At 47.3% G+C, this 15,538-nt stretch overlaps 2 protein-coding genes across 2 annotated transcripts; one reads left to right on the top strand and one right to left on the bottom strand.

Moving 5' to 3' along the window:
- Nucleotides 1-4,902: 4,902 nt before the first annotated feature.
- LOC311351010 (potassium channel subfamily K member 5-like) lies at nucleotides 4,903-7,866 on the top strand (the record flags this gene model as incomplete). The annotated part of the gene is made up of 5 exons (XM_084471094.1): nucleotides 4,903-5,088; nucleotides 5,620-5,731; nucleotides 6,333-6,499; nucleotides 6,593-6,761; nucleotides 7,106-7,866. The coding sequence occupies 5 exons, from the start codon at nucleotides 4,903-4,905 to the stop codon at nucleotides 7,864-7,866; spliced, it is 1,395 nt and encodes a 464-aa protein (XP_084327220.1).
- Nucleotides 7,867-9,491: 1,625 nt separating this feature from the next.
- Nucleotides 9,492-14,235, bottom strand: LOC311351241 (serum paraoxonase/arylesterase 2-like). Its single transcript, XM_084471345.1, has 10 exons — nucleotides 14,036-14,235; nucleotides 13,825-13,895; nucleotides 13,669-13,724; nucleotides 13,415-13,580; nucleotides 12,703-12,829; nucleotides 11,343-11,543; nucleotides 10,970-11,051; nucleotides 10,615-10,743; nucleotides 9,941-10,134; nucleotides 9,492-9,893 (listed from the first exon to the last, which is right to left on the bottom strand). Exons 1-9 carry the CDS (start codon nucleotides 14,110-14,112, stop codon nucleotides 9,964-9,966), a joined length of 1,080 nt encoding a protein of 359 aa, XP_084327471.1. The 5' UTR covers nucleotides 14,113-14,235; the 3' UTR covers nucleotides 9,492-9,893; nucleotides 9,941-9,963.
- Between the last annotated feature and the right edge of the window lie 1,303 nt (nucleotides 14,236-15,538).

Here is a 15,538-nt window from a genome sequence, read left to right as displayed (position 1 = left end):
CATCAGATAGTACTACAGCTCATCAGATAGTACTACAGCTCATCAGATAGTACTACAGCTCATCAGATAGTACTACAACTCATCAGATAGTACTACAACTCATCAGATAGTACTACAACTCATCAGATAGTACTACAACATCTTGTGTCCTTCCCTCACTGGAGGAGAGGGAGGGAGGGGGGGAGGGGGGGAGGGGGAGGGGGAGGTACACATGAGGGGCGTTGCCTAGAGACGGTGGCCCCGCCCCGTCCCTGAAGCGTGGAGCACCTGCTGGCAGGGAGCAGGAGGGAGCAGGAGGAGAGGTGCCCTCCGTCTCCAGAGACACACTGGAGACAGAGACTGATACACCACACACACACACACACACACACTGTACACACATGACATGTACACACACACACACACACACTGACATGTACACACACACACACACACACACACACACACACACACACTGACATGTACACACACACACACACACACACACACACACACACACACACTGACATGTACACACACACACACACACACACACACACACACACACACACACACACACACACACACACACACACACACACACTGACATGTACACACACACACACACACACTGACATGTGTATACACACACACACACACACACACACACACACACACACACACACATTGACATGTGTATACACACACACACACACACACACACACACACACACACACAGGCATGTGCACAAACACACACACACACAGGCACACAAACACAAAACCTCTCTCTCGTGCACACAGTTGTTTTTTTCTTGTTGACACTCTTTCGTCTACCTCTTAAGGCCACTGGGCCATTATATAATGTACACACACACACACACACACACACACACACACACACACACACACACACACACACACACACACACACACACACACACACACACACACACACACACACACACACACACACACACTCCCCGTGCTGCCCGCCCTTCTCTGTTCTTGTGTAAACAGCATGTGAAGCTTTTGGACGTATTAATAAAAGAAGTTGTGGCTCTTCGCTGGCGCCATTATGCTATGAAGAATTGATGAAGCACAATGTTCCCCGCTCCCTGTCTGCCAGAGGAGAGGAAACAGGCCGCACAAATGATTCTCCCGGATCTCCACTTCACGTTTTTTTTTGTTACTCCTGCAGGGTGTGATTCTTAACACAAAGCTCCATTTCACTGATCCATGAACAGGTTTTGCAATTAAACGTTGACGGAAAGCTTATGTCTGCCTGTTTCCAAATCACAGACGGTTTAATCTACCGTGGAGTCTACCCCTGGTTCTCACGGTACATCGTCTACCGCCACCTGGTGGGGAGACGATGCGAGGACTGAGTAAATATTGTACCATCCTTCTATTCTTCCATGACTTCTTATATAAAATTATATATTCTTCTTCAGTTTTTTGACTTGAATTATCCTATGGATCCATTAGCTGGTTTACACACACATATCTATATATTTTCAGTATAGGTTGGATCAATAGAAAAACAATTAATCATAATTCAAGAACAAAGTGTCGTAATGGCAGATGTCTTAATGAAAATGTATTTGCTGTTTTCATACTTAGGACCTCCCAGTCCAAATCACACAGCTTCATACAGTAAATATTATATATTATATTTGAAGGTATAGACTCACCACGTAGGAGGGGTAGTCGAGATGGTTCCAACGGAGACAGCGGGAAAAGAGACATTAAGGTCAAAGGTTGCAGGTCAAGAAAATGTAGGCTTCTTATTTTGTGATTACAATAGTAATTACATTTGTAATTACTATTATATTACAAAAGTACGATAATATATATATTACAAAAGTACAATAATATTACAAAAGTACGAGTAGCCTCGTTTGTATAATGAACATCATAATAAAGATGATCTAAAGATTTTACAGGGAGAGGACTATACACGTGTTGTGTACAGTCGGAGTATTTGATGAGGAAACCGGTTCAGTAGTACCAGTACCTGCAGAGCAGAACCAGTTCAGCCACACAACACCAGTATGACTTCAATTTACTGTTGTGGAAGAGGATAAAACCACACTGGGCTGGGAGCAATATAAAATAGTATTATGTTTATTTTGTATCAGCATGAGGGAAAATGGTTGTCATGTACCTCGGCAACTTCATCATGAGGCTGCGATTCGATTTATTTGGGGGAAACTATTTAAATTGGAGTTCACTTCAGTGTAATTATTTAGGCTACAGGGAGAGAGCTCTACTTCGTCGTTAACTTTCACATACCTTTAGCCAGACATATTGTTGCACCTGCGATCACGAATAGTCTCTATAAATAAATATAATAACATATACCATAACATTACAACAATGGATGTACGGGTGTGCGCACTCGTCCGCTCACTGTTCCCCCCGATGCGAAGTCCATCACTCGGTGTTTACCTTCAGTGGTTCTATTGTTCACTACCGAGCCAGACGCAGACCTGCACCACCTGCACGTTTCCACCGAGGTCACGATGACGCACTTTGTAACCCGTTGCGCTGGTGGGGGGGGGGGGGGATGGCCTCAGACAGGTGCTGCAGCACCACCCTGTGGCGGTGGGGGGGGGATGGCCTCAGAGAGGTGCTGCAGCACCACCGTGTGGTGTGAGGTACTCCGACCGGGAGAACCTCGGCGCACAGACCTCAACATACTTCTAAGACTGTACAACACGGCATCTGGATCACTTTATATCGTATAAAGACCCATATCTGGGTCACACATACGACCGACCGAATTGGGTGTTTGGGTAGATTTGAGTGTGGCTGTATTCGTTACACTTTACGTAATACACTTTAGTTGCATTGTTTTCTCGTCTCTCTATATGTCATATGAAACTGTGAGTTGCTGGTTCCACCAATAAGAAGCGCTCTCTCCATTATCGTGGTGTCCAGCCAGGAGCCGCCCATGGGCCGACTAACCTCAGCCCGAGATAAGACCAACCGTTTCCCTCCACGCCAGAGACCGTCTTCGGTCCTGTGGTTGTAATGCATATAATTGTGAATATTGTCCAACGGGCCGCTCATATATTTCAGTACAGCCAACACAGGTTTACCTTTTGAATGAGGTAGAGGTCTATGTTTCTATGTCGCCACACACCGCAGTGATCAAAGTAACTTGACTTGTTGCCATGGATATTAGTTGTCCTGCAGTGATTAAGAAGTGAGTTGATCAAGGACTGCCACCTCAAACGTTTGTTGTTTGCTGCCAGTATTGTGGTCACATGGTCGACGGGCCCATCACCTGCAGAGGCACTTTATTCGAGAAAAAAAAAAAAAAAGTGACTTTGATGATCGACCTGTGCTTGCTCGTAGCGATGGCGTTACCAGACGTCCAGCTGAGCTAGTCGAGTGGAGGACTCGAGCTGGGGTGTGTGGTCTGACCAACGCGTGGAGGAAAGGCAGGAGGCAAACACGGGGTGAAGCTTCAGCAGGGGGAGTGACCAGGCTGGACACATCACACACAGCTGATGGTCTGTGGGAGTGTGTGTGTGTGTGGATGGATGGCTGGTTGAAGCAGCCTCACCTGGCCGAGTCTGATTGGACTCTGGGGCTGGGGGGAGGCCGCACACACCTGTCGGGCATTGAGTAATCAGCGTGCTCAGGTTAGACCAGTCGTATCCAAACACAATGGGTGGAGGAAGAGAAATAAACCGGATTTTCAACACCACCACCACCCTGCGTCCTTTGTCTAGAGGAGTCCAAAGGAAGTCACCTACGTGGAGTGAGGCAGCCAGCTAGGTGGAGTGAGTGAGATATGTTGTGTGTGTGTGTCTCACATCCTAGCGCTCTCATTCTTACCCTTCCCGGTCTCTCGCTCACCCTAGCACTGTCATCCTCTCACTCTCACCCTAGCACTCTCACTCTAACCCAACCACTCTCATCCTAGCACCCTCACTCACTCTCATCTTAGCACTCACACGCTCATTCTTGCACTCTCACAGCACTCTACACTCTACAACCTCTGGTTTGGGACCCGCTTAGTGTCCCCTGATAAGCATATGGGGTCGCAGGAGATTGCTGACGTTATATTTGATTATCCAGTTTAGCAAACACAGACAACCTTTATAAAAAAAAAAAAAATGGACAGCCAAATGATTCATAGCCACACACACAGCAAACTACAGCCTATCACTTAGTGTGTGAAACAGCGATAGGGTCACCAGGACGTTGATATCACCCGCAGGTGTTAATTGGGTCAATATTATTTGTGTGGAAGCAGATAAAGGTGGGATGGAGGTCATTTTCAGCCTTAAGAGACCAGAGACCAAGGGAACCAGTGAACGGGGAATCAGGACAAAACAAGTGAACTGCTAAATAAAGAGCAGTTCACGTAAAGCCTTTTCAAGTGTGTCTAATATGATAAATGTATGAATATATATAAGAAAAAGAAGGATAATGATGATAATATGATAATTATCAGTTTAATTATAATAAATTATTAATAAATAATATGAAAAAATTGACTTATGAGACAAGACAAATACATTCAGCAACTAGAGCACCAGACAAAACAGATGGATAAAATGATATTTATCTAAACCCCCCCCGGGTCTTTCTGCACTAGCCTACCTGTCCAGTAGGACTCAAATGGAGCGTTCCGCCCTAAACTACCTGGATCCTCTCACACGCTAAAACACAACATGGGAAGTGGTTGAAAGTTAAAAGTCAGACGTCCTGGTGTGTTTCGGATCAGTTCGGATGAACCTAAAGTGTCTCAGCCTCGGTTCTACCACAGCTGGAGCCCAGACCTCAGACCTCAGACCTCCGACCTCCACCCTCAGCATGCTGGTGTGGAGCAGCGGGTCCGGACCAGGAAGAGAGAGAGGCGCTCCCGGCTTGCATGATGTGTAGGATGTGAGGGAATGCGTTAACATGGCCGAAAAGGGCCCGCTTTTAACTTCGTGCATCATTTTCTACTTATCGATCGGCGCTGCGGTCTTCCAGATCCTGGAGGAGTCCAACTGGCATCTGGCCAAGAGCAGGTATGTGGAGGAGAAGGAGGCGATCCTGAATAAGTACTCCTGCCTGACCAAGCAGGACCTCGAATACATACTGGAGGTAAGCACATGACGTTTATTGATAGCCTACCTTTCAGCCCAGGCTACTTAATGCTTCATATTTAATAATGTATACATTGCTTTAGAAATAGTTTCCCATTCTGACTTTAAAGAAAACTTGCGCAGAGAGATGTCAAAGGCGAAGTCTTTATGACAAACATGAGGATGTACTCTTTATCCTACTTCAATATCTACTATTAATACATCCACATGTGTATTCGTACACGTGTAGGACTACTATTGATCCGGTGTCGAGCTGGATTACTGAAATCCCTGAACTTTCGACCAGTAGGCTACAGATCGATCCTTTTTAGATCGTCGTATCATATTCGTCTAGATCAAATCCACTGAGTTAGTCGTTAGTAATAACACTGAGTTAGTCGCAATACTTCTACCTTCATTCAATAAGATGAATGAAGGTGTGCCACTTCCTCCAGCACACCCTGTGTCCGTCTCACTTCTACTGACCCTGCATGTGGTGCCCAGAGCGATCAGTACATAATAATCATACTAATGAAGTGTACTTTCTCAGGTAGTGTCCGAGGCTGCCGGACAAGGAGTCACCATAACTGGTGACCGGTACCGTAACACCTGGGACTGGCCCAACTCAGTGGTGTTCGCTGCCTCTATTGTGACCACCATAGGTAGGTGATGAAGAGAAACTTATTTTTAGGACATGTCGGCCAGCGAAATATTTGATTTGATATATTATATATATTAAATATTACTAAATATTACTACCCACGTTTGCCATGTGGGTAGGGAATATACAGTTAACAAAGGTAAGTGGGAGTGACCATTCTGGAGCATTTAGGATTGGCGGGAGAGGCCAAGTTAATTTGTAATACCCTATGGGCGAAGTGGACAAGTCTGCAAGTCTGTTAAACAGGGCTGCAATACAGTTAAACAAATCGACACAACAAAGAACAAAGTCAGTCGATTGGCCTGGCCTCAGTATCAGTGGGAATGCAAATCACAACTACCTTGATCTCTCTGTTAGAGAGATGAAGGGTGGTATCTTAAAGTCCAAGGAGAATGTAAACAGTTCCTTTTAGATTGACTAGTAATTATATAAACAAGGTTAACGTAAGGTTTATAATTGTGTATTATAGTTATGATTAATATTTCCACGACAGTAGGCCTGATGTAACCGGCTCATTCCTCATGTATTAATCCAGCTGTTTAAGTCGTTCCATCCATGCGCACAATGCAGTTTTATGATCCAGTTGTTCACGTTCTCTCCAGGCTATGGCAACGTGGCCCCGAAGACGGCGGGGGGCCGAGTGTTCTGCATCCTGTACGGTCTGTGTGGGATCCCGCTCTGTCTCGTCTGGATCAGCGACATCGGCTCGTTCTTTGGAGACCGGGCTAAGCGTCTATCCCAGGTCCTGATCCGCAAAGGCCTTTCCGTGGTGAGAGTCACTCCTGCGGCTGCAAGTCGGGTCACGTTCCCTCAACCCTCACTCTGTTGACTGAAGGCTCCTTCTGTGTGTTGTTGGTGTCAGAAAAAGGTGCAGTTGATTTGCACCGCCCTGTTCCTACTGTGGGGGCTGGTGGTGCACCTGGTGATGCCGCCGTTTGTCTTCATGTCTCTGGAGGGTTGGAGCTACCTGGAAGGCTTCTACTTCTCCTTCATCACCCTCACCACCGTGGGCTTTGGGGACTATGTGGCAGGTAAAGTACAGACCTGTTAATGACCGGGCGCTTAATGTACGCTCTCTGGCACTTAATGTACACACTTATTGTATGATGTACGTCTTTGCACTTAGAAATAGTACTTAGGCATTGTGTAGCGTCTTATCCTAGCTATCTTTGTTGTGTACGGGGAATGGGTTAACCTAGTGATTGTTAGTGCTCGGCACTTGGTTCTATGAACATCCTTACTGTACCGACAGATTCTCTTTCTTCTGACAAATGTACTTATTGTAAGTCGCTTTGGAAAAAGGCGTCTGCTAAACGCCCAAGTCTTGAACGTGATCAGTGATGGTGCTGCGCTGCGTTTTAATCCTCACTCTCAGGGGTCAACCCCAACATGGACTACCCCCGGCTGTACCGGGTGTGTGCGGAGATCTGGGTGTACATGGGGCTGGCCTGGCTGTCCCTCTTCTTCAGCTGGAACGTCCACATGGTGGTGGAGGCCCACAAGGTCCTGAAGAAGAGGAGGCACCGACACAGGACGCACCTGGACGAGGCCTACCCGCTCGCGGAGCCCGGCGACCCCCCCCCGACGACGACGCCGCGGCCCACCGTGGTGGACATCTTCAAGTTCCTGGAGGAGGGCGAGGACGACGACTACAGCACGGTCATCAAGAGGATCGGCGAGGAGGGCCGGGCGCCGCTGTACCACCGCGAGGTGAGCCGCTCCAAGAGCTGCAGCGACCTCATCAACAACATCGAGACGCTGGAGGGCTCCCCGGAGAGGCGGCGGCGGCGGCGGCTCAGCGTCAGCGAGGCGCTCATCGACCCGGTGGGACGGGAGGAGGACGACGCCGCGCCGTCGCCGGGGGGGGGCGGCGGCGGCGGAGGGGCTGAGTCGGAGCCCCTCCTGGAGCAGCTCCGCCCGGCGGGGGGAGGGGCTGCAGCGGACGACCCGGACGAGTGGATCTTTGAGGCGTGCCCCGAGGATCATCATCCCGCTCCTCCTCCTCCTCCTCCTCCTCCTCCTCCTCCCGATGCTCCCCAGGAGGCGGTCCAGCGCCCAGCGGGGGGGGAGACGCGGTTCACCATATCCGTGGTGGCAGAAGGGGCGTCGGGACGGGACACGGACGACATGGGGTGACCGGAGGTCCGGGACGCCTGCAGGAACCAAACCTTAGTCAGGGGTTAGATTTGGCCGACTCTCATTATTGTGTCTCCTAGAAAAAAAAAGGACGCAACAGGGCAGCCTGTTACCGTGGTAACAGGTCGTGGTACCACGGTCGTTGTGTCCAGCCCTATTGGGAGAAACAAGGATATGAAGAGGCCCTCCCAAAAGGTCTTAGATATTTTCTCCTCCCGCTCCCCCCAAAGGCATCACCCCACTGAATATAGCGTAAGGCTGTAAACTGTATACAGTAAATACGTGCTATGGTGTCGTCAAGTTGTTCTCCTTCAACTGAAAAATGTATTATTATTACATGATTGACAAAAGGTTATAATATACTTACTTCATCCTCTCATGTTGGACTGAGGGCAGACTGCGCAGTGCTGGGACAGTGACCTCTAGTGGTACCGGCTGGCACTAGATGGGTTAGCTGCTAACTTAAGACGTCAACGTTTTGACGTAACTTCAAAACCTTTCTTGTTATTTTGATAATTGTAGTTCATTTTTGACATTTTCAATTAATCTCACATGTTGTGTGTTTTAAAGGTAGTGTAGACAATATTGAGGAACCAGCCAGAGTAAAAGTTAAAGGTATTTTTTTAAGTATCCAACCGAAAGTATTTCATTCGGGCCGAATGAAATGATTGGACTGGCTAATTACAGTCTGTGTCAGCCACAGATACCCAATCATCATAACATTTCATTTGATTTCTTGAGGGATGTCAAGTGAATTTCAACAATAAAAAGCTCCTCAATAAATGGCCTACCATAGCCTCCAGGGTGTAGGCCTACAGTGCGGACAAGGAACGAGTTTCTTACTCAAAAAAAAGTATGCTGTATGCGAAGAACGGTGGTATGAATTATAAAGCGCAACTGTAAAGATGCTGCCATTTTTTTTAATGAAAAGTTCTCTAACAAAGTTCAAAGGTTAATTGACTTCTGAAGCATCAATATGTGGTGGAACTGTGTTTATTGTAGTACTTTTTTTTCTTCCAAGAAAAAGAATCCAGTTGACTTTTGTTTGATGCTGCCTGCAACAAGAGGAAACGATAGTACGTCTTCAACCCCCTAGTGAAAGTTCCTAAGGTTGAAATGTGTTCGGAACATCGTGATCTGATGATTATGTCTTCTGATGTTCTGTTCTGATGGTCTGATGTCAGACACAACCTCAAATCCGCACTCATTACACTACTATTTTGCAAAACTTGTTTCAATCTGTGAAATATGAATGAAACTCACAGGGAAATGGCAGAATCTTATTTCAGGAAATAATGACTTCTAGAAATGTCATGTAAAAACACTGAATGTCATGTACAAAATATTTAATATCACTTGATGTTGTCCATGTACTTTTAATTAAATGTATGTTTTGATGTGAGATTGTCTTTGCTTTCATAAGGTAGTCCAAGATACTGAATATCTTCACTTAAGCACACACACACCTTACAATACAAGTGTATTCTAACCTTTCTACATCACACTACGTTGTCAATGCAACCGTAACTCTTCAAGGATTGATGGACTTATCTTATCCAAACATAGATATTGAAATATGAAAGGGTGCTGTCGGGTTATGAAGAAGGCATCAAACTGAACATTGATCATATTACCTTCTTTATGTTGATATACTTGTAAAGTATTAACAGTGGCTTAAACAAAAATTTCCACATTTCCTGGAAAAAGAAATCCACAATTACCAGTTTAAAACTTTTTGAGCCAGCTTTGAAAAAACAAACAAAGCAGTCACATGACCCAGGCCAGATCGCCAAAGGATAAAGCAGACACATGACCGAGTCACATGACCCTGGCCAGGTCTACACAGGCCCTGCTTTTACTGGTCTGCTGTTGCGCAACTCACACAGTTCCAGAAATTCTGGTTTTCCGTCTCTTTCAAAAGAGGCTTATAATCGTTGATCTTTAACCCGACCCAATTAAACCCAATCACAGTGGAAGTTTTTTGCATAGTTCAGATCACAGGAACTCAGTTCAGATCACAGGAACTCAGTTCAGATCATATGGACTCAGAACTCGGTTCAGTTCATTAGGACTCGGTTCAGTTCATTAGGACTTGGTTCAGATCCCTTCGCTCAGATCACAGTACAGGGCTTTATGGAAGACGGATCCGATGAGCAGCTTCCCTCCGTACCGGGCGGCCACTGAGGAGCCAATCAGAACACTGCCGTCGTCAGCGTACACCTGACTGACCAGCGGCTGCTCAGAGAGAATGTTCTGGATGCGGATCACCTGGGCAGAACAATGAGAGGTTGAAGACGTGATTATTAGGGTAGGGTAGGGACCCCTACCCTCAACAGGGAGTCCACTGGCAAGAATGAAGCGACTTGATGTGAAGACTTTATTCATGTTGTTGTGAGCGGTTGAAGCAACTCAATGTCAACACCATGAACATTGAGTTGCTTCATCCTTTCACAACATGAATAGACTCTATTCATATTGTTGTGAGAGGAGGATTCATTTAGTAACGCAACATGCACCTAAAAACGGAATTGGACGCAAACGCATCGGAATGGGACTTCACCACGTGAACCACTACAACACTACTGGAAGAACGCTGATTCTGCAAACGTCACGACTGCTGATGACAAAACTCAACCCCTGCCCTACCCCGAGCTGCCAGATCAACTCAACCCCGGCCCTACCCCGAGCTGCCAGATCAACTCAACCCCGGCCCTACCCAGAGCGGCCACCAGGTGTCCAGCGTCTCACCTCTGAGCCGGCGGGGTCCTGGGGGTCGTTTTTGAAGAACTTCCAGGCGTTGGGGTGGCAGCCCAGCCACAGGTCCCCGGTGCCCTGGTCCACCTCGATGTTGTCACACAGGGAGCCCAGGTCCACCGACTGGGGACACAACAGAACCCCTTCACCACTGGACCAACACACTCCATAACGCTCCCGCCGAGATATATTGTTGTTTCACTTTCTTCTGACAAATGTACTTATTGCAAGTCTCTTTGGATAAAGCGTCAATATGTCAATATGAAGGTGAGGTTCCTTTACTGTAGTCAAGTGACCTCAGCAGTGATCCATGTAACCCGTCTAGGTCTCTAGTCGGGACGTTCACTACCTTCAGGGAGACCAGAGAGTTGTCCTCCTGCCTCTCCAGGACGCGGACGCTGTGATCATGGATGTCCATCGCGTAGACGTGTCTGAAACCCAACAAAAACACACAGGGTCGCCACGAGGAGAACACATCAGAACACATTTTTATTCATATTATGTGTATTTGTTAGTTTAAAGTCTATAGAATAGGTTTTAGTTTTTAATCACACTGTATATACTGTTTATATTTTATATTTTTGTTCCTAGTTCTCTCTTTTTAAGCACCAGGGGAAGCGGTGTACTTGTACCTGTGCATTGACAATAAAGATCATTCATTCATTCATTCATTCATTCATTCATTCATTCATTCAACATTCATAACTAAAGAGCCGGCCAACCTCTGGTCGGGGGAGGTGTTGATGCCGTTGGCCGAGCCGTAGCCCCCGGAGACCACCCTGACGTCCCCCGGGCTGTAGAACACCACCGAGCACCAGGCCAGGCCCAGCAGTGGCTCCAGGCTGCGGAGAGGCTCCTGGGCGAAGTACCGGTCGTTGGTCGCGTAGAAGCTCTCCACCCCGACCGCCACAATGTCGTTCACACTGCGGGGGGCCAGAGGAGATACAGTCAGGGAGACCAGAGGAGAGACAGTCAGGGGGACCAGAGGAGACACAGTCAGGGAGACCAGAGGACACAGTCAGAGAGACCAGAGGAGACCAGAGGAGACACAGTCAGAGAGACCAGAGGAGACACAGTCAGAGAGACCAGAGGAGACACAGTCAGGGAGACCAGAGGAGACACAGTCAGAGAGACCAGAGGAGATAGATTCAGGGAGACCAGAGGAGACACAGTCAGAGAGACCAGAGGAGACACAGTCAGGGAGACCAGAGGACACAGTCAGAGAGACCAGAGGAGACACAGTCAGGGAGACCAGAGGAGACACAGTCAGAGAGACCAGAGGAGATAGATTCAGGGAGACCAGAGGAGACACAGTCAGAGAGACCAGAGGAGACACAGTCAGGGGGACCAGAGGAGAGACAGTCAGAGGAGACACAGTCAGGGGGACCAAAGGAGACAGTCAGGGGGACCAGAGGAGACAGTCAGGGAGACCAGAGGAGACACAGTCAGAGAGACCAGAGGAGACACAGTCAGAGAGACCAGAGGAGACACAGTCAGAGAGACCAGAGGAGACACAGTCGGGGGGGGGGGGGGGGGACTGAGGAGACAGTCAGAGAGACCAGAGGAGATAGATTCAGGGAGACCAGGGGAGATACAGTCAGGGAGACCAGGGGAGACACAGTCAGAGGGACCAGAGGACACAGTCAGAGAGACCAGAGGAGACACAGTCAGGGAGACCAGAGGAGACACAGTCAGAGAGACCAGGGGAGACACAGTCAGAGAGACCAGGGGAGACACAGTCAGAGAGACCAGAGGAGATACAGTCAGGGGGACCAGAGGAGACACAGTCAGGGAGACCAGGGGAGACACAGTCAGGGGGACCAGAGGAGAGACAGTCAGGGAGACCAGGGGAGACACAGTCAGGGGGACCAGAGGAGAGACAGTCAGGGAGACCAGAAGAGATAGAGTCAGGGAGACCAGAGGAGACACTCGGGGAGACCAGAGGAGACACAGTCAGAGAGACCAGAGGAGATACAGTCAGGGGGACCAGAGGAGAGACAGTCAGGGCCTGGGGGTCCACCACCCAGGCCGTCTCTCTGCTTCAGGGCCCTTGAGAGCCTCCGTTGTGGCGCGGTACCGTACCTGTACAGCAGGTCGTGTTTGATGGTCTTCACGTGCACTAGAGTTTTGTCCTCCTCTATGAACTTGAAGATCTCCACCTGGCTCGTCCCCTCCGGGTGATTGACCACGAAGAGGTATACGGTGTCGTCTGAAGAGTTAAAACCAAAGTTATTATCAAGGACAAGACAAACTGATAAAACCTACGTTTACATAAGATAAGATAGTCCTTTATTAATCCCCCTTAGGAGAAATTCACAAGTGGCCAGCAGTACAGTGGGAAAAGAGAGTGCAAAGCAAGAGCATATATACAAATACAATTACCAATTGAAATAAAATATAATAAAAAACTATTAGAATAAGATAAACATACTATATACATGTAACTGTCCGTTTGTAGGTGACTTGTGCATTAAAGAAATATGACTATAAGTATAGGTAATGAATACATTACAATGAATAAGAAAGACACCAGGGCAGAAAATATTAAACCATACGCCATCGTGTATTGCCACAGCGTAGTGTGTGTTGGGTACATTGAACCCATCCCATAAACCAGTCAGTACACTTGGTGACTGTGTCGTGCAGTGTGTCTGTGTTGCAGCCTGCATCCCCTAAGGCAGTGACCCGCCCACCTGCATTCCCATCCAACACAGTCACACCACGGACGGTCTGGTTGGTCCGTGTCCAAAGATTTAACATTAGTCTGGATCGACAAAGCGGACTTCGATATTACCGGACTGGTCGGTGAATGTGCTGATGCCGTGGGGGTTAAACGAGTCCACGTCGAAGTTCCTGGTCATGCGCAGTTCCACAGGTTTGATTCTTGGGTCTTCCAGATCGATGGAAAATATCTTCCCCGGACCATCAGAGAATGACGGCAAACCGGGAAACTTAAGCCCCTAGAAAATGCATGCATACATTTACATTTATACAATAAAATGTAATATTAAATAACTCGGGATATTCATAGAAGTGACGGCTCCTCACAGTGCTGATGAGGGCTCGTCCATTGGGGAGTATGGTTATGTCCTCCGATCCATACACTGAAAATACAAACATTATCAACTAGGTTAAGTGACATAATGTATTTTAACCCCCAGGTATGTCCCGTTAGTGTACAGCCCAGGATTAGTTAACCCTTACCAAGACCTTTGATGGGGACACAGTTTGGAAGGTGGTTCTGGACCAGTTCTCTGGACGCCAGGGTCAGCCTCCTGCAGAGTACAGGATCATAATAAACTACTTTATCGTAGTTGATTATGCACCAGCCACCAGGGTTCAGAGGCTGTTTGCATTGCAACTTTACGCTCAGAGCTGATATGCAGCCTTTCCAAACTCTCTGATAATAACTCACCTTAAGTTGAGGATTCTCTCTCCGAGCAGAGCCGCCAGCGCAGCGACCAGCAGAGAGAAGGTCAAAAGTTTCCCCATTCTGAGTCAGGATCCTTGGATTAAAATAGGTTTTACCTCAATCTCAGCGCTGCTCAAATTTATCAGCGCGTCTCAAGTCAACGTCAAGCCTAACGACCATCCGGCTGAGGAGCAACATCCGGCTGAGGAGCAACATCCGGCGCCGAAAACAACCTCCTCGTTCCCACGCGTCTCCTTTCAACAGGACGGGATCCTCCAAATAAGCGCTATTGGCGAGACAGTGGGAGGGACTTTCTAAAGCGGAATGTCCGTTACTGTTACGTGATTGGGAATATTGATTTCTCAAATTCTTTGTCAAATGAACTTGAAATGTATTCTCCTATTCTTTGTTGTTATTCTTCCTGTCATGTTCTTATTATTTTCGCTCCGGGGATTGTTAACTGGTTTACACAGCTCCTAGGAAGTGATAGACCAAAAATGACGCTGTGGTAGACCAGCATAACGACGAACGCTACAATTCAGGATCCTCTCGGTCAAAAGTCTATTATTCATATCAAATAGCAACATAAATTAAGTAGGCCTACAGCAAGTGTCCCATTAAAAAAATTAAAATTAAAAAAACACGTTGCTACCAAATCTAATTTCAGAGTTTGAGTAGGCCTATAATGTGCTTTTGCCTTTCATAAATATCTAGGAGACAATTGTTAATGTTTAAATAATTGGGAGTTACAATAAAATGAATGAATAAAGGTCGTAAAGACGTCGGAAGAAAAAAACGTTTATTTTGACAGATGTGCCCGAAGTTACTACTTTACAACCTCGTTGAGGTTGACCCACATTTAGGAAAACATGTACTTTTAATTCAGCCTTGGGTGAAATCGTAGCATCTGTGTGCTTCCACCTTTAATGAATGCATGCCATGCGCGCTCCCGCGGCCAGGGATACGCTTCTCATAGAGGGTAACTACATTCACCGGCTTCCTCCATCCTCTGCGCCACCTTTCTAAATAAATCGCCGTTTCTCGTTTTCCGACGGCGACAACACGGTGCCTTCTATTTGTCCACCCGACTCGATTTGCGAGTCGGATTTCCGAGTTACGAACCGGAAGTTGCAAATAGCATGCCCCCGAGGTCGTAAAAACGACTCGTCAACTCGTCTGAACTCAGAGGACCCCGAGTTCAGTAACAAAGATGGCTACTCCGAGCATCACATGTAAAAACATTGTGGTTTTCTACTATTTTAAGCACTTGTGTTTTTGTTGTAACCAAATGAAGAAGTCGTACACATAGCACTGTATACTGTTACCTATAGGCATGTCGTTAGTCTTATTATGTGTTAAATACCGCCTATTTTGTAGCTTGTGCCGCTGAAATTGGCTAGAGACGCTCCATGTTGCTATGACAACAATGCCGATTCTTGAGCAGAAAGCAGAGCTCCGACTCGTCTTGTTGTGTGCCAAATAGAACGAAAAACCCGGGGTCACTCG

The sequence above is a fragment of the Micromesistius poutassou genome (assembly GCF_964030765.1).
Source record: "Micromesistius poutassou genome assembly, chromosome: 8".
Taxonomy (NCBI): Eukaryota; Metazoa; Chordata; class Actinopteri; order Gadiformes; family Gadidae; genus Micromesistius; species Micromesistius poutassou.
The sequence above is the reverse complement of the archived record's forward strand: the minus strand, read 5'-3'. Positions and strand labels throughout refer to the sequence as shown.

Coding starts and splice junctions, on each gene's coding strand:
- LOC311351241 (XM_084471345.1), bottom strand. CDS start 14,112: ATGGGGAAACTTTTGACCTTCTCTCTGCTGGTCGCTGCGCTGGCGGCT. Junction 12,830..13,414: donor CACATTCACCGACCAGTCCG/GTAATATCGAAG, acceptor TTAACTCTTCAG/ACGACACCGTATACCTCTTC. Junction 10,135..10,614: donor AGGACCCCGCCGGCTCAGAG/GTGAGACGCTGG, acceptor TGTTCTGCCCAG/GTGATCCGCATCCAGAACAT.